The following is a 26746-nucleotide window of genomic DNA, read 5'->3' as shown; positions in this document are numbered from 1 at the left end:
ATACAAATTTGCCCATTCTCCTTTGTAGGTATTTTTTTTAAAATCTTCTTTACCAAGACATATTATGGGCCACAGTTGTTAACCAAGTCTTTTCGAAGTTCAAATTTCCTTAAACATCTATAACTTCATTAACCGAAGCTTATCCAAAAAAAAACAAGTTTCTTAGATATTTTAATAGTATATATACAACTTTTTAGAAGTTGTTAAACAAGTTCGAACTTCTATAAGTAATTTGTTTTTGAAGGAAGCTCTATACAAGCTATTATCTGTGAGATTTCAATTTACAGAAGCTGTTGTGTTAGTTGGGATTTCGAAGGTTTTTACCCGAAAGTTTTTGTAACTTATGATGCGGATATTTTTTAGCAAAACAACGAAGATACTCAGTGGCGCTGAGTAAGTGCGTACAATAATATATTCATATCGTTAAAATGGTTTTACATCTTTTATTATTAGATAAACATGAACGTTAGTTATGATAAAATCTTCAAAAAATGATACAACGAAACAAACATTGTGCTCGAATACAAAGTCTTTTTTTACTTTTTCAAGTCAATAAGTACTTAAAGTGTAAATTGTTTTTACTTTACTATTAAATATCACATAAAACTGATAAATGTTCTTCTTGATTAATTACGATGTGGAAGTCTTATATCGGTAACATTTCCGCCAAAGATTCAACAATACTGCTATCACGGAAACGACCAATCCGTAGGGCATATGATATGACATGTGCTACATAACTTTGTTCATGGACATTGTGAAATAGGTATGCCATGGGTCCTGAAAAAAAAAAAAATAAAATAAAAATATTTAAACTATGTATGTAATTAATAAAAAATTATAAAAATATTTTATAATGAGTAATTAAAGATATGTGTAGGTACCACTTCGTGACTCTAAAATATGAAAGGGGAATTGGTATTTAACAAAAATTCGACCTTTTCAATTGAAATGTGCAATAGCGACACTTTAAAAACACCCTAATGTACATACAAATTCAATACATACCTATATGGACGCTTCAAATTACGAAAAAAATTAGATTAAGTTAATTTTTGTATACATTGATTAAGTTTTCAATATATAAAAAAAAATGTTACACATACGCCATAGTGACCATTAAATTTTTAGGTGATAAGAATGATTTATCGAAAACCAATAATTATAAACAGGTTGTTGTTGACCTAATATTAATTATTTATTCTAGTTTTAGACTTCAATTGAATTGGAAGGCAACGGGTGCGAATATCTCAAAAGCTATTTGTAAAATATCCCTGATGCCTTCAGAAAACGAAAAAAAAAAACAAAAAAAAAAAAAGAAGGCAACGAGTCTAAAAACCTCACAAGTAATGAAATGCCCCGAAGGGCATTAGCAAGAACGAGTTGAAGGATAAAAAAGAATTTTGTTGGTTGGCGCACCTACCTTTAGCAAAAATAGTTGTATCCGATCCTCCGTGAGTATTTTCGTCTGTATTAATGGCTGCCTGTTGAACATATTCGAAAGATGTTGTGTCATCTTTACTCGGATCGTGTCTTTTAATTTTATTTGTTTGTGGGTCTAATTCGGGTTGAAAGGCATTATAGCCTGTTCCATAAGTCAAAGTTGTATAAGGTGTTGATTCGGTTTTTGAATTCGAGGCGATTCCTAGAATATCATTTCCTTTTTCCGGGTAACCGTTCATTGTCAGAGTATGAGAATGATCTGCTGTCACAATTATAAGCGTTTCCGCTAGATGGTCACTAAAAATTAAATAGAAGGAAATGAACCCTTTAAACCTTTCTATCGTTTTTATCTATACCTCATATATTTAACCGTTGCATCGACAGCTTCGTTAAGAGCCAAAACTTCCGAAAGAGCTTTTCGTGCTGCACCTCTATGATGTGCCTGGTCAATCATACCTCCTTCAACGACTAGAAGAAAACCTTTTGTTTTTGTACTGAGTACTTCCAGTGCTTTGAGGGTCATTTCTTTCAAAGAAGGCATTCCTTTAGGGCCACTATCACGTTCATGATCATACTTTAAATGGCCATTTGCAAAAATTCCTGATAACAAAAATCATTATAAGAAAAATCTCAATATGAGACGAATTTTCTAGAATCTTACCCAACACATAATCGACGTCAGCTCCATTAAGTTTAGACAGTTGTTCGTTATTTTGAACCACCGCATAAGCTTCACCAGCATTGCTCTTCTGAACTTCCCAGTCGTGAATTAAATTTCTTCCATCTTTGGAATTACAAGCCCAGGTGTCAAGTGGATCAGCTTCGGATGAATTAACATGAGAAACCAAGCATTGTCGTCCGCCGCCCATTATTACATTGATATTCTGTCCTGGTTTGTCCTCAATCAAAATTCTTCCGATATCTCTACAACCGTCATTTCTAGAACTCTCAGGGACTTTAGCTTCACATTCCCAACGACGATCGGGAACATGAGCATACAAAGCAGCTGGTGTTGCATGAGTAACCCTTGTTGTGGTTACAAATCCCGTGTTCATGCCGTCATCTTGTGCCCATTTAAGAATTGTCTCGACATGATGGGTTTTATTCATAGCAGCCGAGCAATTGCCCAAATTGACGGTGGAATCAACTCCACCAGTTTCGTAGTTAACTTTGACCCCTCCAAATAGTGCCGTGGCTGTCGAAAATGAATCTGGAACTTGTTTGTTGGCGCAGTATGTCTGAAATTAATTTTTGTAAATAAATCAGTTCCAAAAGTTTTTCGTCATTGCACGTATCTTACCTTTAAAAGTCCCATATGTGGAAATCTCTCCCAACTTAGTAGACCCTCTTCCTTGAAACCATAGATTCTTGAAGCAGTAACTGTTGTTGGTCCCATGCCATCACCAATAAAAAGAATTACATTTTTGGCTCGTCTCATATTAATCTGGTGATGTAGGGCTTCTTTTAGCTCAGCAATGCCTTTGTCATACCAGATTTTTTGTTCCGGAGGGAGATCGACATTCCAGAAACTGACTTTAGATGTAATTTCTGAGTCTTTTTCGTAGTTCATCATAAATGCAATGCATAGTAGTGTTAGGAGAGTTGCCGAGAAGGCCAGTGTTACGATAAAAACTTTGGACTTATAAACACTAGGTGGGCGTTTTTTTTCTTTGATGTGTGGATTGGATTCAGAATCCAAGCTGTTGAGCTGGACTTCGATGGTTTGATCGTTGGGAGAATTCATTGGATCAGGAAGTGAACTAAAGAAAATAATTAATTTAATGAATTGATCTTTGGAATTTGTTGTTAGTATTAATAGCCAGGAGTTGTAGGTCCTTTCATTTTTGTTGTAGGTCCTTTCATTTTTGCGTTATTCGGTTTTTTTCTTGTTAGATTCTAAGCAAGAGTGTACTAGACGAATTTACACTCTTTGTGAATATTTCCACTCTGTCTTTGCTTATCACAATGTGTGATGTTTCTTTGAGTAAATTAAGCTACTACCTACCTTTATGATCAGCTCTATAGCGACTTTTAATTTCTACTTCCTTATTATTTCAAACTAAAACAAGAATAAGCGAGATTCAAGATGATTGTATGCAAAAATATATTTTTTAATAGCGGCTGCAGACTGTCTGAAGCTCTCAGGATGCTCTTATTTACAAAGATTATAATACATCTTAATTAAAGCAAAGTTTTTAAAAATTTAAATCAAGACAAAAGCATCTCTCATAAAAGATATTGTGAATTGTTTGTGAAATTCGAAAAGTTTAAATTTGTTAATTGTTTTTACTTGCACAGGTATTACGGCCTGAGTTTAGGATTCGTAAAAAAAAATTGGGTTCGAAATAATATTGAATTACGATAAGAGTAAATGAGGAAAAGTATGGCACGCATTTCCGCGTGTGAGTTTGTCTATATCTCCAGATACATTGGGCCATATTCATAGACGCTGTCTAAGTTGTTACTTAAAAAGACTGGAGTTAATCCTATCTTGTCTTAAAAAGAAAAACAATACTTTTATTTATAATAAAAAAAAAATTTAAAAAAAAAAACGGCTCCATTTTAATACTATCCTGTATTTAAAATTCTATAAATCGAAATATCTTTATTTATCATTTTTCATTTTTGTTAGTTTTTATTGTGGCTCATTATTATATAAAATAGGGACCATTTCGCCTAAATGCCTTAAATGCCTAACTAGATGAAAGGAGAATAAAAGAATTTTGGGTTAAAATTTATTTTACTGTAGACTAGGATAAAATTTTAGACAAGGTGAAAATTTTAACCCAGTTCACACACGGATAGTATCCAAACCCCTATGTAAGCAGGGGCGTACACACCAGGGCCCCGACTGGAGACAATGCAGAAAACGCAAATTATTATAAAAGTAACGAAGAAAAAAGATAAGATATTTGACATGATTCACTTCGGACACTAGAGAGGAAAATTATATTCTTCAGTGTAATGTGTAATGAATTGGTAGCCAGCCACAAAATATTTCATAAAAAAAAAAATCGTTTTTTTTAAATAAAAATTATATATTATCTTAGGGCCCCAAAAAATGTTTCTTAGCGACCAAGAAATGACACATCAGGAGCCCAACAAAAAAAAAGTAGGGCGTATACGTACTTTTTTATTTGTTCTTATTTTCTATATAAAAGGGGCCCCCAAATGTCAAAGGAGCAACAAAATTTAGTCGAGCTCTGGGGCCCCGGCAACTCAACGTACGCATCTGTATGTAAGGAATCATGCACTACATTTACTGTGCCACTATCACCACAAGAATAATATATTGATATGAAAATGTAAACGGTGTGAAAGAAATGTTAATAATTTTTTTTCGCACCTTTTCAATTTTGGTCTGACTTTTACTGTGAGTCGTTAGTTAAACGCTAGCCTTGACTGTAGATCCTAAAAACAAGCTACGAAGCGAGTTTATAGGAATAGCTTAAAAGATTAAAAAGCACCCGTATAAAAACCTTTCTTTATGTGAATTTTTATTGGATTTTTTTCTTTTCTCCTCTATTCTTTTCTTATCTAGTTTTACTAAGGTTACGATATAGTATATAGACGTCCTTCGTGGGGTCTAACACGCAACTTACGTGGTTTGACAGGCAACAGACTAGACAGTTGAGAAAAATCTCAACTTGAGCAACGACTATGAATTCCGCTCTAAAACTTACTGAAAAAGTACTCTATACTTAATAAAAGAGAAAATATTTTTGTAATATTTTATAATCTCTTGTAAACCGAAAACAGAATGACAGATAACATTTTGTTGTTTTCAAGTGGCTTTTGTTTATTTTTCTATAAATCAAACATTTTTGATAGGTGGGTAATCATCTCATATAACTTTAACTTGAACTATGAAATGACGAAAGAAACATTTTGCGAAAATTCATGCCACGTCTAAATTTTATCCAATTACCTATGTCAGGCAAATCAGATAAAAGAAATTTAATGGCGTTTTCGATTGGCAGTCCGGAAGCGTCCGGAATCATTCTGAAAGCGTTTTATTCGTACAAAACTGACAGTTTTGTGTGAATAAAATTTTTTCAGAATGATTCCGGACGCTTCCGGACTGCCAATCGAAAACGCCATAAATTTTCTTATCTCGTTTTTTGCACGCTTTCTTATTTCTTAAAAATAACAATTATAGTGCATCTATTCTTATGCACACATAAATTCACTTTAAACAAAGAATCAAAATGAATTTACCTAAATTTTTCAAAGTTCGAAGCAATTTTTAATTTTGGAAATATAACGAAATGTGGAACAGGGCATTTCATTACGATCGAATTAATATATCGATTGCAATTCATTTTAGATCAAAAGGCAGAACACTTTGTGTTTTACTTTACATGAATTTGTAGGGGATTTAAAAGATTTACGTATGTATTAAACAACAATTTAATTTGTTTTTTAAATTTTGTTTCTTTCCAATAGTCCGGTCAAATTAGACTAAAATAAGGGGGTGAGGTTACATTAATTCCCAGCAAGCTGAAAATTGGTAGGATTGTTGGAGACACCATCATAAATTAAATCTAAAAAGTCCTCATCGATCCGAGGCCTGTAAAAAAATTTACGGGGGGTCAAAGGTCACAAAAACTGGTTTTTCACGATTTTCAGCAAAACGGTAAGTCTTATCAAAAAATTTTCAATGCAAGAATTGTAGACCAGATCATTATATATAAAAAGTGTCATGACACTTTTTTTCCTAAGACCCACCGTTTCTTAGGTAGACTAGACTAGAATATGTTTAAGAAAGTTGGCCACTTAGGTTTCTATAGATTTATTTTATACCACAGGTGTTTAAAATTTTTCATAAAATACATTTTTTACATTTTGCATCAAAAAACAGATTTCAAAATTTTTTTTACGAAAATGTGCAATATCTATGCAGTTTTTAAAGCGTTTATGTACTTATACAATTATTGTAGAAAATGATAAAAAAAAGAAATAAATAAAATTCGTTCATTCGTGGTTGTAGTGAACGAAAACATGAGATGATCAAATTTAAAATACACTGAACGATAAAAAGCCAATTAGTACAGGAAAGTTAGTAAAAAAACAGGCATATTGTGGAACGAAATACAGGACGGCTGAATTTTTCAAATCTGAAAGAGGGGTATTAGAAAAGCTTAAGTCCTGGTTTTCGGGACGCCAACCCCCTGGCGAAATCCGCCATTTTGAAAAACGCGAATCTCTCTATATCTCCAAAACTATTTGTCCTAGAGAAATGGGTATCAGACCAAAGTTCTTGGAAATTTAATTATCTTTTTCTTTGTAATACATTATTTTTCTAAGCGGGCAATAGTTTTGAGGTTATGTTGTTTTAATTTTTTTTTCGTTTTTTTTTTTAAGTTTTTATCATTCCCGGTAATAGTTACATAATTTTTTAAACCGTAAAAGTTACAGACCATCAAATTTCCAATAATTTGGTATATTTTTGAAGTCATGCGATGTATGAGTCGAAAGTTATTGATCTTAAAACTATAGTTTTAGTACGGGAAAGTAAATAAAAAAACCAGGCATTTTGTGGAACGAAATATAGGAAGGCTGATTTTTTCAAATCTGAAAGAAGGGTATTAGAAAAGCTTAAGTCCTGGTTTTCGGGACACCAACCCCCTGGCGAAATCCGCCATTTTGAAAAACGGGAATTGGTCTATATCTACCAAACTATTGGCTTGACCGAATAAGTTACTTAACCAAAGTTGTAGGTAATATAAATATATTTTCTTGTGCACTCACTGTTTTTCTGCGATGACAACAATTTTGAGGTTATGTCGTTTTATTTTTTAAATATTCGGTTTTTTTAATTTTTCTCAGTCTCTATGATAGTTACATAATTTTTTAGCATCATAAAAGTTAAATGTTTGACTTATACAAAATATTTATACCACAATATTTTAAATTTTACCATTATTTTTTTATTTTTTTAATATTAAATTAATATATAGAGGAAATTGACCTACCCACCTTATTAATGGGAAACACACTCCCACCCATATCATATTTTTCTTGTTTTTACATAACGTACACGATTAAGCCTTTTTTTCATACCTTATGAAAAAACATATTAGTATATTGTTTGAAGATATTGAGAAGGATTACTCTTTAAAGTTCGGTATCTTTGGTTTGAAAAGTCATAGTATCTCCAAAAGTATACCAAATTAATGGAAATTTGATGCTCTACAACTTTTACGATGATACAAAATTATGTAACTATCATAGAGACTGAGAAAAATTGAAAAAACCGAAAAAATTAAAAATATAACGACATAACCTCAAAAGTGTTATCCTCGCAGGAAAACTGTGAATTCACAAGAAAAGATATTTATATTACCTACAACTTTGGTTAAGTAACTTATTCGGTCAAGCCAATAGTTTGGTAGATATAGACCAATTCGCGTTTTTCAAAATGGCGGATTTCGCCAGAGGGTTGGCGTCCCGAAAACCAGGACTTAAGCTTTTCTAATACCCTTCTTTCAGATTTGAAAAAGTCAGCCGTCCTGTATTTCGTTCCACGAAAAAGTCTATCTTTCCTGTACTAAATATTTTATGAACTGGTTGCGATAGAACTATTTTCTGTCTGTTTTTAGAACAGTCATAAGTATAGCTATCGGCCGTTTTAGGGTTTTCCATTCTATATTGCACACCCTGTATATATTCAGACTTATTCTAAACAAAAATTCCCAGGGAAATGTTTCGGGAGGAGGGCCCCAATCGGAAAAATGGTGAAAATTTTCATTTTTTTTTGCTTTCCTCATATTCTTAACCATCGAAGAACGAAATTCAAGCTAAAAAAATAATGAAATTTCAAGAACTTTTCAGTTAGGAGTTCTTTTTTCAGAATAGGCCAGATTATGACGATTACTACTCTACTTCAACTTTTTGAATCGTTATATCTAAGAAACGGTGGGTATTAGGAAAAAAAGTGTCATGACACCGTTTTGCTGAAAATCGTGAAAAACCAGTTTTTGTGACCTTTGACCCCCCGTAAATTTTTTTAGATTTAATTTATGATGGTATTTTCAACAATCCTACCAATAAAACATAAAATGGTTAAGTTAGTTTCTTTAAAATAAAATATTTGAAACAAAGTATTGAGATGACAATCTTTTAACTTTACTTAATGGTATTTTAATGCAAAAGGCTTCATTTCATATCTAGCTTAGAATATCACACTTCATTGCCAAGTACTGAGACATATTCATTCTCGGAAAATAATGTTCATTGAATAAAGTGAATATTCAGATTGACTCATTATAATCATAATTATCATTATAATTTCAACGAGTATCAGTTTGAGGTAAGGGGATGTTCTTAGTATAAAAGGAAAATTAACTACTTATTCAGCAGACAGACACCGTTCGTTATGAAGAAAAAACACAGAGAGACACTTCTGACTACTAATATGTAATTAACTATTTAATGAAAAAGTGTGAAACCTTCAAATCAATTGTAAACAAACAAAAAACAACAAAAAAACCCCAACAATTTAAATGAGATATATTTTAATTGTAAGAAAACTGTAGGCTGTAGGGGATGCACTCAAATTGAATCAAATTTAGAAGACAGCCCGGCTAAGCATTTACGTCACATTTCTTGTATAGGTACAAACCTCTAATTTTTTAAGTTCAATTTCTGCAAACAATACTGTTATTAAAAAAAGTATCTAGAAACCTCACAAAAGATTGATTATCACAAAAGATTATTTTGGAATTATTGTTCTTGTCCAATAAACTTGAAAGTAATAAACTTTATTGTAATGTAAATTTCACACACTATCTGAGACACAATAATAAAACAATTCTATCACTTGTCAAGTTTTCGTTTAATAATATTTCCTTGAGGTATCTTAATTTTTCCTTCACTTTGCCAATGACGACATGATTTTTGTCTGCTGAAGATGATTTTTTAGGAAGAATATGCTTTTTGGCCGAATAGCACGAGAGCTCACTCAAAACTGAAATTCATTCAGAATGAGCAACTTGCTTTATATCAATGAATGAATGAGCATTTTTGGTTGATTTTAATAAAACGAAAAGCAAGAAATCACCTTTAATGTGAGAAATGAAAATGCGCTCTGATACGATAGAGAACATTGGAGCTCTACAAGTTCTCAGTTTGTTAGTATTTTACTTAGTCCGCATGTCATCTTCTATTGGTATTTTATAATCCTGTAACTGTAATGCTCGTGCGTTTTGAGAAAGGGGGTATATCGCCGGCCGGTAGCGTTGGTAGTGGTATAGAGAAAGATATCTCATTCAATAAAATGAACAAAAACAAAGGCATATGTCTTCTTCTATCATTTTTGTTCACCTGAATTTTTGTTATTATTGTGCCCGGCAAGAAATCTAATCAGATATTTTTTCAGTGCATATAGTGTGATTCCTTAAGCTCTTTTTATAGTAATTTTTGGGATTTATAGATAGTTGACATAAACACTATACAGGGTGTTTTTAATGAAAACTTTTTTATATCCGATTTATAAATGGAGGGCTAAAGCTGAAGTGGACCAAGTCAAATGCATGTTTTTTTTTCCAAATCTAGTGCCGCACTCTGCACAAGACTAAACCTTATTAGGGTCAGGAAAGATCTGCATATACCTACCTACTCTCAAAAATATTGAAAAAAAAAGAAAGAACAACCTAATTTTCAATATGTAAAAAAAAATTGTGGACAAAATGAATTTTTGAATTTTGTTAATTTCAATAGTTTTTTTTGTTTTGTTAAAACAATTTTTTTTAGATGGTGCAGAAAAATACTGTCTAAAACGGAAACAACGAAAAAAAAACGCAATTTTGAGATTGATGTTCAGTAAATTCCTGCAATGAGGAGTTTTATAATTTTTTAATTTACATATTTTATTTTCACATCATACGAAGTCTTAAGAATTAAATAATTACATTATTTTAAGCCATGATGTATAAAACATCATATACTCGTACTTGAGCTATCACATGTTATTTTTTAATTAATACATATGTATTTTGTATTAATATATTTTTTAAACAATATTTTTTCAACATCTAACGGTATATTTCGTTTCGTTTGAAAATTGGCTGTGAAAGAACATAAAATTACTCAATTTCATCCCAATCTACCACCCAATTGTTGGTTGATTAAAATGTTCGAATTCCATGATTTTTATCAGCCAATTTGTTTAATATTTAAACAAAAATCTGTTGAAAATTGACAGCGTCGCTCAAAAATTCGTTTTTTCCGCTTACTATTTTTCTACGATAGCAGCTAAATATTTCTACTCCAAGTTTTCACAAAAAAAAAAAAAATTGTGGTGAAATTTAAAGAAATTAAAAATTTTGCCATTTAAACATTAATTGAACAATTTTCATTAAGACCAAAAATAACATTACCCATTTTGTAAAAGATAAGTTTTCTCGACAAAAAAATAAAGTGTTATTTTTTGAACAAGGTATATTTTTCCATGAAATTTTTTTAGAAAGTCATTATTAACACTTACTTCCACAGAATTGTTTTTATTTTCTGGTTTTCTCCAAACAAATTTTAGTTTTGACATGAATCAAAAATTAAATTTTTACAAAAAAAAAAATAAAAAACTTGGAAAAGAGAGAAATTGATTTTTTTTGTTTTAAGTTTAATTTATTAATAACCACCCCGTTCGATGGTTAATGCGATGGATAAAATATTTTATCCATTTAGGGGTATGTAGTAGGGATGTTGCGAATATTCGCATCCGCATCCGCAAATGCGGAACTTCCGAATGAATTGGGACATTCACATCCACCTCCGCATCCACAATAATCAATGCGGATTTTCATGCGAATGCGGATGCAAGGAAGTTGCGACAAGAAAGAAGTTGGTCGAAGCCAGCGAATGGCGCGTACTAATGAGAGTCACACCGAATAGTCTGTGACTGATTTTTTTAGGCAAAACACAGAAAAAATGCAAGTCTTAATTTTATAGAACCTTTTTACTAGAGCCCAAATGAGATAATTTCGCAAATTATCTCATTTCGAATTGAATAGAAAATTTTTAGAATTTGGAATTCGAACTGACCTAATTTGCGAAATTATAAAATTTGGGGTGAAAACAGGCTATTAATAGAGATCTTTCTTTTCGGACAAAAAAAAAGAGCCAGTGCCGGTGAAGACTTTAACGAAAATTTCTACACAGTCCACAAGGCAGTGTTCCTAGTAGGGAACAATTATTTGTAGCGCGCGCTTAATGAACCAGCCTCTGTGTAACCGACTTGATGCAGCCTAATGCACCTATTTTTAATTTCTCTCATTTAATACAAATAATAAAAATATTATTTATCACTGTATCATTATTTTAATTCATTCATATTAATTCTTGTATTTAAGATGTAAAACATCCGCATCCGCATCTGCAGATGTTAACTTTCAAAAATGCTGAAGAAGGACAATGATGTGAAAAAAATCCACATTCGCAACATCCCTAGCTATGTAGATACTTCTTGTCTCATTTCCCTCATCTAATAAATAATTAAATCTTATCATACATATTTTTAAAAAATTGTTTCTTTTTACTTATTTATATTTCCTTAGGTCTTATCTTATTTTCTTTAAAAAATATCTTATCATGTTTAGTAAAATATCGTCCAATTGAGCCGGATGAATTATTTTTTTTATCTTATTCCATGCATCTAAACCATGATGATAACCTTAGTTAAGATAGTTAAGAATATTATTATTGTTTCCGTTGGTCTGTACTTTTTAAATCTTTTATAGTACAGGAAAGTTAGTAAAAAAACAGGCATATTGTGGAACGAAATATAGGACGGCTGAATTTTTCAAATTTTGAAAGAAGGGTATTAGAAAAGCTTAAGTCCTGGTTTTCGGGACGCCACCCCCCTGGCGAAATCCGCCATTTTGAAAAACGCGAATCGCTCTATACCTCCAAAACTATGTGTCCTAGAGAAATAGTTATCAGGACAAAGTTCTTGGAAAGGAGAATGGGCATTTTGGACGTTGAGCGGCCATCAATAAAATTGGTATCAAATGAAAGAATTATAGCCCAGGAAAAACTTTTACTATGGACGTTTCGCTGTATTGCTTTAAGAATGCAAGATAATGCAGTATTAGTATTGTTAATGCATTGTTCAATGTATGAAGGAAAAACTGATTTATATTTTTATATGGAATATAAAATATGATGCTCTGCCATTTTCCCTGAACATGAAGACATTAATCTTGAAAATCCGACCAATAGAACTCATAATATAAGATTTTTAAGACAACCATTTCAGGTTCGAAAGTTTTCAAACAATTCAAAGTAACAAAAAATTGAACAACAAAACTCTAAAAATAGGTTTGAGTTTGTTGTTTTAAAATGCTTATAGTTTGGGTTCTAGTGGTTGGATATTCAGGATAAAGGTCTTCAGACTCAGGGAAAATGACAGAAAATAATATTTTGCACTTAAAATACACAATTGAGTTAAAACATTGAGACATATATAAAGTGTTAAATGCAAAAATGCATTTTATCCGTTATTGAAATACGTCACAGGTATAAAACTTCTGCACAATATATGTAAACCTTAATTACATCAAAAAATAACAAATTCATTCCTGGCCGCGTAACGTCCACGTTTCATACAAACTTGCCCATTCTCCTTTAATTATCTTTTTCTTTGTAGTACATTATTTTTCTCAGCGGGCAATAGTTTTGAGGTTATGTTGTTTTAATTTATTTTTTTTCGGTTTTTTTGAAGATTAGTGTTAGTTACATAGTTTTTTAAAAATTAAAAGTTATGGACCATCAAATTTCCAATAGTTTGGTATGTTTTTTAAAGTCATGCGATGTATGAGTCGAAAGTTATTGATCTGAAAACTATAGTCTAAGTACAGGAAAGTTAGTAAAAAAAACAGGCATTTTGTGGAACGAAATATTGGGAGGCTGATTTTTTCAAATCTGAAAGAAGGGTATTAGAAAAGCTTAAGTCCTGGTTCTCGGGATGCCAACCGCATTAATAAATCCGCCATTTTGAAAAACGTGAATTGGTCTATATCTGCTACACTATTGACTTGCCCGAATAAGCTACCCAATTAAAGTTGTAGGTAATATAAATGTCTTTTCTTGTGCATTCACTGTTTTTCAGCGAGGACAACACTTTTGAGGTTATGTTGTTTTATTTTAATTTTTTTTTTGGTTTTTTTAATTTTTCTCAGTCTCTATGATAGAAACAAAATTTTTTAGTATCATAAAAGTTGGATGTTTGACTAAAAACAAAATATGTGTATCACAATAGCTGCGTTCCTTTGGAAATATTTATCTACTTTTTAGTACTTAAAACTACTTTGAACTACTTTTGCTATATTGAAAAAGTAGTTCAAAGCAGCTTTAAGTACTAAAAAGTAGATAAATATTTCCAAAGGAACGCAGCTAATATTAAGTTTCATCTTATATTATATATTTTTTGAAAATATTGAAATATTATTCCGTATCTTTGGTTTGAAAAGTCATATAATCTTCAAAAGGATACCAAATTAATGGAAATTTGATGTTCTACAACTTAAATGATGCTAAAAATTACGTTTTATCATAGAGACTGAGAAAAATTAAAAAAAAAACGAAAAAATAAAACAACATAACCTCAAAAGTGTTGTCCACGCAGAACAAAAGTGAATGCAAAAGAAAAGATATTTATATTACTTTGGTTAAGTAACTTATTCTGTCAAGCTAAGAACTTTGTCCTGATAACTATTTCTCTAGGACACATAGTTTTGGAGGTATAGAGCGATTCGCGTTTTTTAAAATGGCGAATTTGGCCAGGGGGGTGGCGTCCCGAAAACCAGGACTTAAGCTTTTCTAATAACCCTCTTTCAGATTTCAAAAATTGAGCCGTCCTATATTTCGTTCCACGAAAAATTCTATCTTTCCTGTACTATTAGGTCAAACTTCAGAAACAAATATTTTTTTACAATACGAATATAAAAATATACCAAATAAATTTAAATATTTTAATTTATAGTTGTGTTAACAAAAACAATAGTGCAGTTGCAAATATGTTTTTTATAGCCATAACTCATTTAACTTATAAGTATCTATCTTAAAAACGACTCTTCTTCATACTTAATATGTATTTCCATGCACAAGTGACCAACTATAGTCATGTAAATAATAAATCAATATAAGACTTTAATCCTTCAACATTGTAGACCTACATTGATTAATGCGTTAAAAGGAACATAGGCAGCGGAGAAATGGTAATTCCAATTATTGCTTAAATACCAAGAAGAAGTAGAATGTAGTGCATGCATTATTCTTAGCTTTATATTGAACTCAAATGCTTAAAGCTTATAGTTTTTGAAATATAAATCTAGTTGGAGAGGAAGTACGTGCACCTGCACTCACATACTCGGCTGGTTATTCCCCAGGTTAAGAAACGCATCATCATTTACCCAAATAAATCTCAGACAGAAGCAATGACGAAGTTTGAAATTATTTTCTTTATTTTTTGGTAATGAACAATGGAGCATGATACTTTTGTCTTTTTTTGCAGACATCTGATGATTAGCAATTAGCTATCAACACTTGAATACGTGCAATTTACCACACACTGATGACTACCTACAATAGACTGGCTATCAAACTGATGTGGGAGTCATTGATCATTGTGGCATCGTTACGTTATCAGTGAATTTGTTAGTTTTACTCGAAAGGTACCTAACCGAAAAAGGAAATCCTTACACAAAAGGGTGGGTGACCATTTTCGGTGCAAAAATCCTAGAAGTTGTATATGCCTACTGCTTTTTTGTCTATACAAAATTAAGTGGTGAATGAAACTATAATAATATTTTTGAGTTTTATGACAGTGAATGAACTATCAACTGCACTGAGAAAAATAAAAGTGTTTCCTTTATTTAAACAGTTTATAATTTAATACAAAAAAAACCCTTTCACAAACTGTTTCATACTCGTTGAAAATATAATCTTTACTTACTTGGGATATAGCTGTATGATAAGTTGACTTAAAATATAAAGTAATTAATATCTATATCTATATACAATACCTGTTGGAACCAAAGTCCCGAAGTCTAGTTTTAAGACGCCTAGAGACACCATCACTTCCTGAACTATCAGAATTGTTATAATCGCCTGACTTATGCATCTGGATTTCGGTTAATTTGTAAAATAATAAATAGCAACAAAACTAAAAAGAAACAAAAACAAAAAGAGTTTGTTTATTATTAAGAAAAAAATATATTGCACAAAATTTAAGGAGCTACATAGTTAAGTTTTATCCGATATCACTTGTGCGCCTCCACAATAAATTAAAACAAAATAGCGAGACATAAACAAATAAACAATACAACATTGTATCGATCTACAATGTTGGATCATAGCATATACCCTTCTGGTGTATTCTAATATTTATCTTGTAATAATAAACTGCGACATCCAAGCATCCACTGTTAGATGCTGTGTCATCATTTTGAGTAGTAATAAACTTCGACACCCAAGCATCCGCTAGAGCAACTGTAAGATGCTGTGTCATCATTTTTAAACAAAGAACATTGTAACGATCCCCAGTTGGATCATTCCAAATATAAAAATTATAATTTAATCTTAAGTTGGCTTTCGGGCAAGATACATCAAATCTTAAATTAACCATTGGACAAGACACATCCAATCTTAAGTCGACCATCGAACACCTTTGAGATTCAAACTAATAAATTTATTTCTTTTTTAAAAAATATTTTAAAGAAGTTTAATTTAAAATTGTTATATGGGGTGCTTGAAAAAGAAATTTAAAATTTAACTCTTTATTTTAAGATCTTAATACGACACATTTTTCAAAGTGACGAGCATCGTGCATTCGTAATGAATACGTAATAAATGTTTCCTTTTTTTGTAATTTTCCTTGTTTTACTGACTGAGATTAAAATGTTCTGCCTTAGCTGCCATTTGGAGCTGATAAAAACCTTGTTTCTGCTCCAATTTCTTGTTTTGAGCACCTTGACCACCATCACTTCTCTCAGAAACTGCTGATGATCACACAGAAAATTAAAGGCAAGTTTAAAAAAAAAACTTGATTAAAATCTGTATAAGGGTTGGCTTATCTACTTTTTTCGATTTTAATATGAATTTATTTTTGTTTTATAAAACCTTCAATTAAAAATTCTACAAAACCAGTGTAATATAACTGAAGACATAAATTGCAAATACAATTTTTTTTTCTGGAAAAATTTAAAAAGCATTTAAAAGAAGCAAATCCATAAAATTGGTATGAATATTAAAAAATTTAAATATCACAACAACTAGAACAGCTATAAAGAAACCAATTTAATTTTTTGGCTTACTGAAACAAAACCCATAAAATTTGATATACATTTTTCTGTTGCAATTAAGTATTCACTGAGGGAACAATGAAAAGGTTGAGTAGGTTTATTTAGACATTTTAAAGATAATTTTTCTTCCAGCAAGATAAGACTCTTACAGCCCTATTCTGCTATTCACGTGAATCTCAGATCCGATTCATATTCGATCCACTTTAGCTCTACCTTGTCATTCTGCTATCCATCGGGTGAACTGCATTATCTTACCCTTGTTTGACGTCCAAGTGAACGTCAAATTAAATTTAGAGATTATTCCCCCCGATGGATAGCAGAATAGGGCTGTTAGCCTCGCTCTTTCTATGGTTGCTCAGCTTGTGGGATTATTTGGAGCGAAAATTTAGGAAAGGGATTACCTGAAACGATTCTTACCAGAAAGAATGGCCAACTCAGCCCAGATTTTCCTACAAAGTTGGTAAAGTTTGCCACTATCAAGCCAAGGGGGTTCCCTAGAACGTATTCATTCCTAATATGCTATCCAATTATGCTTTATGGGATTCAAAAATTCTTGTTCGTATATTACCTATCTAAAAATATGACTGTAAAATTTTAAAGGCTGATCGGGTATAGTTTTTAAATTTTGCCAAAATTCGGAATTTGTGGGCAAAGAAATTGTAATATTTAACGAAATTTCCTTTCCCGGAAGTTAAAAATCTGGATTATGGCAGATATCAATTTTCTTAGTTGAATTTTTTTTTAGTAAATTGATCTTTAGTGTTGTATTCTATTTGCAAACTTTCGCCATTTAAGCTATTTCCACGGACTGGTCAGCAAAAATTAACTCTTAAGATATTCAAATAAAAAAAAATAATTGGAATTAAGATTTGTTAATAAAAATTTCCACAGTGACCCTCTAAGTTTCTTTTAATTTTATGCTTTATGAGGTTAAAAATTTGTTCGTTCATCTAAAATTTTACAGGATAATAGAAATATTTGTAGAATTTCGCCAAAATTCGTAATTTATGAATTAAGAAATTGTAATTTTTAACGGAATTTCCTTTTATTTTTATGAGATAAAATGGAAACTAAAGTCATTTAAAAAAGTTTGTCGCAACTGATAAACCTACAGAACAGTGATACACTATCCGCATACCCTAAATTATTCTTCTTTTTAGATTTCAAAAATCTTTAAAAAAAATCATTAACACCATTTTGTTCATTTTTATTATTATTTATTTATAATCCGAAACATATTAAAAATCTTTGAATTAATTATACATTGTATATAAGAAACTGCAAAAAATATATTGGTTTATATATCTAATACGTGTGTTGTGTTTTTATTTTTTTAAAAGTCTATTTTATCAAATGAATTGGAATTTATATTTTAAAAAAGAGGAAGAAGAAAAAAACTATGAATGTATATATTTTTCTTTAAATTAATAAATTTCAAAATAAAATATGGAGAAAAGCATTTTTTTTGTTTTTAAAAATTTAATTTTGTGTATAATTTAAAAATCAAAGCGTGTAAGATTGTTTTTTTTTTTTTAATAGTAAATTGCAAATATTATAATATTTAAAACCAAATCCAACTGCGGGTGTAACTTCTTTTTGTTTTTAAGGGAAAAATGGAACATTTTTATAGATTATATGTATTTATATAGAAGAGGAGAGTAAAAGGAGTTATAACTATCTGTTTAGTTAGAAATAGAAAGAAATAATTATCAACAAAATGAAACATAAAAAAAGAGCTGTACTACGGGAAGAAGTAAGTCTTTGCGCGCGCAGCCGCGTCATCTAGATGCCATCAATGTCGATTTCTTCACCATCATCATCCTCGTCCATGATTTTCTTGGCAGCCGGAGCTGGAGCCTTTTTCATTGGCTGAATGTGAGCACGATCATCATATTCGATCTCCAAATCAGAATCATCTTCTTCATCTTGAGAGGAGTCCTCCTCTTCGGCCTCCTGCAACCATTGAATGAAAGGTTTTGCCTTCTCATGGATTTCGGCGGCCACTTCCTTGGAGACATACTTCTTGCTCACCTTCTGTGCCCAATCTAGAATGGCCTTCTCCTCGAGGATGTCGGCATCATAGAAGAGCTTCAGAATTCCAGCAACTTTGTCCATTAGCTTGGCAGAGTGCAAAGCGATGATTTGCTCGATGCCACCGATCAAGTAGCGTTGTGCCTTCGAATTGTTGTGAGTGAAGCGCAACAGAAGATTACGATGCTTACGGACCTCGTTGATGATGTTAGCTGAGAACAGCAACTCGGCCAATACCAGAGTAGCCTTGTGATTGATATCCAAGCGTTCGGCCTCGATGGCCAGCTCCTTGTGGACAGCAACAGAGTCTAGTTGTTTTTCATCAATCTTGCGCTTGACCATCTCATAAAAGATATCAATGCGCTCCTTCTCTGTCTTGTCATAGTCATCGGAGATGGTCATTGTCTTGGCGCCATCAGTTAAATCCTGCAAACGAGCGCGAATGGCTTCAGCCGAAGTGTCAGTGGTCCAGTTGTCATCATCATCGTCGGCCTTGGTCGGAATAGCGGCGTTTATTTCGGCCTCAGTTTGACTGGCTTGATTAGTGCCTCCATCTGAGTCGCCCGAGTTGTTGGCCATCGAGTTGTTAACAGAGTCCGACATGGTGCCATTTTCGCCATTCTTCTTTGAATTCCTTCCACGTTTGCCTTTGGTCAATGAGGATCCTTGAGTGGCCGGATTGATTGTTGGTGGATTCTTGATGATGAAAGTGTTCACCTTGTGGTGAATCTTCAACAATCCATGGTAACCACAAGCCTTGCATGACTGCGAGATGGATCCATTCTTGGCCGAAACAGTTAGATCAGTTTCGGGATTATCACACTCTGGGCAGAGGACGTATTTCCGGATAAATCCATCGAGGAGATCTTGCAGCTTAGTGGCATCATGGGAGCCGTTTACAATGAAGCGTTCGTTCTAAAATAAAAGACAATTAGAAAAAGAACAACTTAGGAAACTAGTTTGAACAAACCTTATAATCAAATTGAGTCTGAGCTCCAAGTTCACAACCAAAATACTTGGTCGGGTAGGTGGCTGGGCGCCCAATTGCCTTGGCAACTTCAGCCATATTCACAATGACAGTCTTGATGCCGTTGCCTTTACCTTCGACCTTGGCGTTGATGCGGGGCATCTTGTAGCGATAGAAAATGTCAGTGACATTACGATTAACATTGACCGAACCCATTTTTATAGATTTCTTTCTTTATTCCTTTCAAGGTTTAAAAATGTTAGTTTTTTTTTCAAAAATATACTTATTCTTGTGCTTCAATGACGATCTCTTTGTTGTTGCTCATAAACAGCTGCTTTTCATGCACACTCTTTACTTTCACAAAAAACTTCTTCGTTTCGTTTTGGATCTAATTTTGTCTGGCTTCCCCTGTTATTTTTGGGTGGAATTCTATAAGCTTTCTTAATCTTGCTTCTGTTTCTTTACTTTTCTGGGGCTTTTTAGAGCTCGCTCTGCGTGCTTAAGCTATTGACCCGTTTTGATCTGTTTTATCATTAGTGTGCAGCTGCCGTAACACTCTTGAAGAGGTTAAGGGTTTTAAATTTTTATTTTTTGATTTACTGTAGATATTTGTTATTAAATTCATGAAGTTTGTTTGTTGATTTGCGTTTGTGTTTCTTCTTTCGGTTTCTGGCTTTAGGACTAAAGCTTTGTGTGATAGTTTTTTTGTTCAGTTTATTTTAATATAATTAATTAATATTAACTATTTTCTTTGTTTTTGTTTTTTTTTATTTTCCTTGAGTTTAGAAGGACAAAAATTTAGTTTTTTGATTTTACACCACACAGAGTAGTTTCCGTTGTTGGCTGTTTTATTGCAACTTTTTTCAATTTTAAATTATAAATTTTTTTTGTATGATTTTTTTTTGTTTTGTAATTTTTTTGTTGTTTTTAATTTTTTATGGTTTTTAAATACATCAATTGGTTATTAATTTTTAGTTTTTAATTTTAATTGTTAACGCGGGCGTTTTATTTTGAATTATTGCCTCACGTTTCTCTAAAAGGTTGAAGCTTCCGGTGTCTGTTGCTGGAAAATTTTGAAGTCCTGAAAAGAAAAAAAGAAAAATACAAAAATTTAGTAACAAATCATGGTTTTTTATGTGTAGATTTAAAAAATATTTAAAATAAAATAATAATGAAATTTTGAAATATTACCTTGGAATGATTTGATTGAAGTTTTTTGATTAATTTTAGTTTTTTTTTTAAATAAAAAATATCTCTTGATTCGAAAAAATGTTAATTTATTTTTGTATTGTGTTTTTGTTTATATTACATAATGGTATTTACAATTGAATAAATTTAAGAAAAAAATAAACCATACTGCTTGTACAATAGTTTGAAAGGTAATGTTCACATAACTTTACATCGAAAACTTCACTTTTTTTAATTAAATTGTTTAAAATTTTACATTATTTAAAATACTCGCATGTATTTGAAAACTCGATATTTTAGAAATCTGTTAAATTAGGTTTGGTTCGAGTTTTAAAGGGACGGAAGTTTCAGTGAGTTAAGAACTTAAGAAACCATTTTAACAGTACGCTAAAAATTGAACATATTGGTAAACTAATAAGCATTCCTAGAAGCTCTGTGAAATGCTTTAGAGGAGGATTGTACCAAGTTATTTCAGTGGATTTACTATAACAAATAACAACTCAAAAGAAGAGAAGCATGAAACATAACGACGATGTTCAAGAAAAATATATTTTAAACCAACGGGTGTGAGTGATAGTAACAAATTATTGGTATTTAACCTGAGATGTGCAAATTTTGCGAGCTGGCATCTTAAAATTATTTAGGCATTAAAGGGCAATACCTCTACGGTCTATTAAACAATTGTTGTACCTACAAAATTGTTGGCACTATAAATTATTATTCTTGTCTCATATCAGAAAGATTGATTTATGAAATTTGTATGCTCAAAGCATGACTTTTAAGTGCATCTTATGGTTAAGATTAAGATCTATGTATCTTAATGCTGCCATTTATTTTTTGGCACTGTTATTATTTACAAATGTAAGGTTAGGTTAGTTTAAACTTTAAAGTGATACCAAAGGGCCTAGCGAGCTAGGAACCCACTTTCGCTTTGGGATTTTCTTTAATTCAAGAGAGTAGGGAAGATATAGGGAAGATGTTTAATTGTTTCCTCTTTTTCTTTATCCATGCAGCTCTTCTTGAAGTCATTAGAGATCACGCCAAATTGTTTGCCTTGAATGCCTATTAAACAGTGTCCTGTTAGAACACCGTGGAGCTAATATGTTATTGATTTAAATTTAATGAACACGTTGAACGTTTCAAGTCTGTACTTGACCATATTTATTTAGTTGCCAGGCAGGTATTATTGGTCTTAGTCACTAACAGATTTTTTTTTAATGAAAAGAGTATCACATTGGCTGTTTTGACTCTCTCCTCAATACTGAGTTTCTAGGTAAGTTTTTTTTTATCAGTCCTAGATATATATAGCTTGATTATATTGTCAGAGGTTTCAAGTCCCGAACCTTATGTTTCTTCGTGAAGAGTTCTTTGGGGAATTTATATCTAATTCACACCTCTTAGCACAGTGCATAAGCTTGTTTAAAGCTGTTTGTAGCAGCAGCAAGGGTCTCTCGGTACTTGTCGCAAACGGAGATTGCCACATCATCAGCGCAGGCAATAACCTTGAAACCTTCTCTCTCTAGGTCTAATTGCAGTTCGTTGACTACCAAGTAAAAAAGTACCCCACGCAAACAGAACAGAAAGAGGCTATGAAAGCTAATGATAAAAGCTGCAAGTGACAACATATTACTTTATCGTTCATATTAGGAGCCGATAATATTCCTCGTTAGTTCAGAGAAATATTTTAAAGTTCCCGTTTGGTCATATAGGACTTCACTTATGAATGGGTTAAAACAAACATAAACTATTAATTTCTCTTTCTGCTTTGATGACTTTTACATTTTTATTTTGTCTTTAAAGTTAAAGTTTGCAATTTTTTCTCAGCAATGAAATTGCCCATAACTTAACAAAAAAAAAATATTCGGTAGCACAAACTCCTACAGAACATTTGCAGGGATAAGCAGCTAAACCTGAGGGAAAGTTAAAAATCAAAACCTGACAATGCATTAGTTCCAAAATTTAATTTTCATTTCTAGCACACAGCAAGTATCCATACCATGTTAAACCATTTAATTCTAAAAGCAATGATAATAATTTTCGATTTAAGTGAAAAGGTCTTAGTCATTCGGTAATTCAAACAAATTATTATGACGTTAGTTTTTCAAGGCTTGAAAAACACAACACAATTCAATTCATTTTACATTTGTAAATAGGCACCCTGCAATGCGGATTTTGTACTCCTTTAACGAGAGTTTTATTTAAATTTCCTCTATTGATTAAATTGTATATGATTTTTACCCCACGAACTCTTAATTAAACCCAAAACAAAACTAAAACTAGAAGAAAAAAAAAAAATGCTTTTGAACTTACCTATGACTTAAGTATCGCCTATGTGAATTCATGCACGATCTAACTAACTTGCTCCGTTGAGGTGGAGATGGAGGTGCTCCTTTGTGAACTGGTGTTTCTGTAAAGAAGAAGAGAGAGAAAAAAAAATATAAATACGAATAAAATTAAAATAAATCCCTTTTCAACAAAAAATAAACTTAAATACAAAACTATATAGTAAATGTTGTGCACGCAAACTACTCACAGTTAGCGTTAATGATGTTAATTTTTTTGCTCTACACAAAGGTCAGTCTGTGGCTGCGGAAAAATGCATCGCAAGCATGAAAATATAGTTTTTTTTTCTTTCGTTTGTTGTTTTTCAAAAGAACGAACGTTTAATTGCAACGGCACCGCTATTATTCCATTTCCATAGGGTTCAACTACAAGCTTTGAATTTTTATTTAACTTAGCTTTATGTGGGGTTGAATTTTTTTTTCATTCGTTTGTAGGTACTATTTTTTCTCTTTTTGCAGAAATGAAAACAAAAAATAGTAAATGACGTCGTTCGTCGTAGTCACCATACGACCTTGCGCTGGTGATGGAAAATGGACGAACGACGATGAACTAAATGCATTTTAAATTTAAAAAAAACATACATTCATTTCCCGCATCCCATTTGCATCCCGTAGGGGCTCGCTCGGTAGATACACCCACATGTGAAGTAATAACTTTTGTCGGTTGGTCGTCGTTATCGTCTTCGTTCGTCGGTCGCTCGGAAGTAATGGAAGGCAATTTCATAGTGAATTCTATTAATTATGCCATCCAATCATTCCTGAAAGGGCTTGAGACTTTGAAAGAACCAAGAATTCTCCTTAGTCGTTAACTTTTTTGTTTTATGTAAACAGAAATGAAGTAGGAAAATTATTAAGACGGTTGTTGGGTTGGGTTGGTCGATTTCGGTGATTGGATAAATACCACAGAAAGAGAGAGCAAAGAGAATGAAAAATCAATTAGCTTGGGAAATTGCAATGGGATAAGGCGGAGAGTAGTTGCCAGGTATGTTTGTTTCCATTACTAAAAGGAGGTTAGACATAAAATGATAATTATAATAAACTAAGAACCTTAAGGTCAGAAAAAGGTTTTTGTTGCAGAAGTTTTAATTTGAAATAACAGTTTACCCCTCGAATAAACGACAGACGCGAAAAAAAAGAGAATGAAATGTAAGGCGTTTTAAGTTATGCTAAACGAAAGCTGGCAATTGGGTAGGAAAAATTATTTAGAAGTTAGCCTACGAAAAGAAAAGGGTACTACATTCAACAACTATTTATCATTTTATTGTTTTCATATTAGTTGTCGTCAGAGAAATGAGACTATTTCTGAAAAATTAATTGATGAGGAGAAGGTTTTCACGATGCCACAAAAATTATTAACAGGATTTTGTTGCGTTTTGACGTTTCCTAGTTTATAAGGTATAAAAACACATATTGAAGTATTCCCCTTCCCAATCAAGACAGCAAGCTTTCAATGCTTCCCTTACATCAAACCCCACATGTCAAAGCTATAAAGTATTAAAAACAATCAAATAACGAAGAAAAAAATAACAAAAATAATAAAAAAATATTTTTATTTTAAGTGGAGCGATTGAATATAATTCAATTTTAAAGTTCAAGTGACCTCAACTCCAAATTTATGAAGCGTGTCGCCAAGGTACGACAGTGGGCTCATCAGTTAGATCTGTCGTACCCTTAATTACTTACTTAGAATATTAAAATTCACAGTATATTCATGCTGTGAGTTTTATATAGTGTCGGTAAACATCGACCAAAATAAGGCGTCTTAGTAAGGGTACGACAGATCTAACTGATGAGCCCACTAAGTACCTGAGTACCACTTAGTATACACATTCACACTACTATGCTAATGCAGGTATCTGACCAGGGTAAGTTCTGGCCAGCAGTCTCTCAAACGATAAGTGATCGCAATTTTTGTATTCCTTGGCCACACTTAAGGTAAGAATTATGGTATCAAAACGGCGCAAATCATCGAAAATAGGGCTTTTGTAAGCGGGTGCCCTAGAGGCCGCCATTCATTCCAACGAATAACTACCTCAGAAAAACGTTACTACTTCGCTTTGATACAACAAATGGCTTCAAAACTCTTTACTCAGTAGACAACTTTTTTGCTCTACAAGACACTTATTCTACCGGTCCTACTTTATGGCGCCAAGTTAATAACTCACAAGTATTTTTAACCTGTGTGGTAGTCATTAAAATTTTGTTGTTAAAGCTCTAGCCCACACATTATTTGAAAAATTACTGTTTATTTCCATTGAGAAGGGACCTTATCTTGCAATACTGTTTTGATAAATAGTAAATTGTAAAACTTTAAATAGAAATACAAAAATTACGTTAAATTTAAAAGCATACAGACTTGAGGAAAGTATTTTTAAAACCATCAGACACTACCGTCAAGAAGTCAATATCAATTTGCTATAATTGCGGAGGAGGAAGCCGACACGGCAAATAATTCCAAGTAAACAATGTTAAAAATAAAGAAAATAATAATAAATGCTAAGACCCCGCAAATGAGAAAAAATGTTGACTATAGAATGTCTACGTCCGTTTCTTAAACAGGAGTAGGTATTTTAGTTTTAGATTCCAATTTATTGAAGGATAAAGCTCTTCTACTACATCTCTAATAAAATCAAATTAAAATTTGTGCACATCCTCAATATAAGAGATGTTTTTTTTTCGAGTTCGCCTTACGAAGATGTCTGGTGCCATCTCCCACGCAAAGTCACATGCATACATATACACACATACACCATCTGGAGCGCTCTTATTTCTGGTGTCATATGAATTTGTTTTATTTTTTCTTCACCCGGCAAGTATGATATTGCAGTATACACAATCACGTACACACACATATACTATGAAATATACATATAATCATACAAATTGCACATTTAGTTTAGTACAGCTTCTATTGTCCGTCGCAACCATCGATAAAATGTTTCCTTAATAGGAGCTTTTATCTCTCTATTTAAAGATGAGCACTGCCATGCTTATAGAAAGATATTCTAAGTATAGAAGGAGCAGGTGGTGTGCCGTAAGAGGTGGTGGTGGTGCTGTTTGGTTTAGTGTAGTACATATCTTTCTCTCTATTTCCATAAAATTGAAAAGAAGTCCTTTATCATCATTTTCTATTCAATCATTTGAATTTGTTTTTTAGATATGGTGGCGACGATGTTGGTGAAACAGGGACGAAAAGGACGAAAGAAGTGTAAGGAAGAAAAAAAAAATAAGAAATCTATGTGTGTATTTAAATTTGTAACGATTCAAATTGAAAATTTCATATTTAGATTGGATTTTTAGGTTGCTTGGAGCAAAAAAGCACAAATAAGTTCATCTTTGAATTTATTTATAGGGTGGCGGGAGATTGTGGGAAAAGCCATAAAAAGGGTTCAATCGTAATAAATTTACCTTACCAACATGAATTGATTGAAAATTATTGAGAAAGAAATAATGAAAAAAAAAAAAAACAGAAA

General features: G+C 32.1%; 2 protein-coding genes across 3 annotated transcripts; both read right to left on the bottom strand.

The window, feature by feature from the left end:
* Nucleotides 1–423: 423 nt before the first annotated feature.
* Nucleotides 424–23338, bottom strand: LOC129920322 (alkaline phosphatase). Of its 2 annotated transcripts, XM_056001663.1 has the most exons (7): nucleotides 23242–23338; nucleotides 15468–15607; nucleotides 2744–3203; nucleotides 2105–2681; nucleotides 1800–2043; nucleotides 1424–1740; nucleotides 424–780 (listed from the first exon to the last, which is right to left on the bottom strand). In XM_056001663.1, exons 2-7 carry the CDS (start codon nucleotides 15563–15565, stop codon nucleotides 647–649), a joined length of 1830 nt encoding a protein of 609 aa, XP_055857638.1. In that variant the 5' UTR covers nucleotides 15566–15607; nucleotides 23242–23338; the 3' UTR covers nucleotides 424–646. The 2 variants fall into 2 exon arrangements, with proteins under 2 accessions (XP_055857638.1, XP_055857639.1); XM_056001664.1 differs by lacking the exons at nucleotides 15468–15607; nucleotides 23242–23338 and adding an exon at nucleotides 9068–9423.
* On the bottom strand, nucleotides 18052–23344 carry LOC129920323 (eukaryotic translation initiation factor 5). Its single transcript, XM_056001665.1, has 3 exons — nucleotides 23242–23344; nucleotides 19747–20824; nucleotides 18052–19691 (listed from the first exon to the last, which is right to left on the bottom strand). The coding sequence occupies exons 2-3, from the start codon at nucleotides 19957–19959 to the stop codon at nucleotides 18528–18530; spliced, it is 1377 nt and encodes a 458-aa protein (XP_055857640.1). The 5' UTR covers nucleotides 19960–20824; nucleotides 23242–23344; the 3' UTR covers nucleotides 18052–18527.
* Between the last annotated feature and the right edge of the window lie 3402 nt (nucleotides 23345–26746).

Source organism: Episyrphus balteatus, chromosome 4, assembly GCF_945859705.1.
Source record: "Episyrphus balteatus chromosome 4, idEpiBalt1.1, whole genome shotgun sequence".
Classification (NCBI taxonomy): domain Eukaryota; kingdom Metazoa; phylum Arthropoda; class Insecta; order Diptera; family Syrphidae; genus Episyrphus; species Episyrphus balteatus.
This window is presented reverse-complemented; position numbering and strand designations above follow the sequence as displayed.

What these genes read in the sequence shown, in the direction of transcription:
- LOC129920323 (XM_056001665.1), bottom strand. Translation starts at nt 19,959, where the DNA reads ATGGGTTCGGTCAATGTTAATCGTAATGTCACTGACATTTTCTATCGC. An exon ending in AGACTCAATTTGATTATAAG is followed by an intron (nt 19,692 to 19,746) that starts GTTTGTTCAAAC and finishes CTTTTATTTTAG; the next exon opens with AACGAACGCTTCATTGTAAA.
- LOC129920322 (XM_056001663.1), bottom strand. Translation starts at nt 15,565, where the DNA reads ATGCATAAGTCAGGCGATTATAACAATTCTGATAGTTCAGGAAGTGAT. An exon ending in TGACGTCGATTATGTGTTGG is followed by an intron (nt 2,044 to 2,104) that starts GTAAGATTCTAG and finishes TTTTGTTATCAG; the next exon opens with GAATTTTTGCAAATGGCCAT. An exon ending in GCAACGGTTAAATATATGAG is followed by an intron (nt 1,741 to 1,799) that starts GTATAGATAAAA and finishes TTTAATTTTTAG; the next exon opens with TGACCATCTAGCGGAAACGC.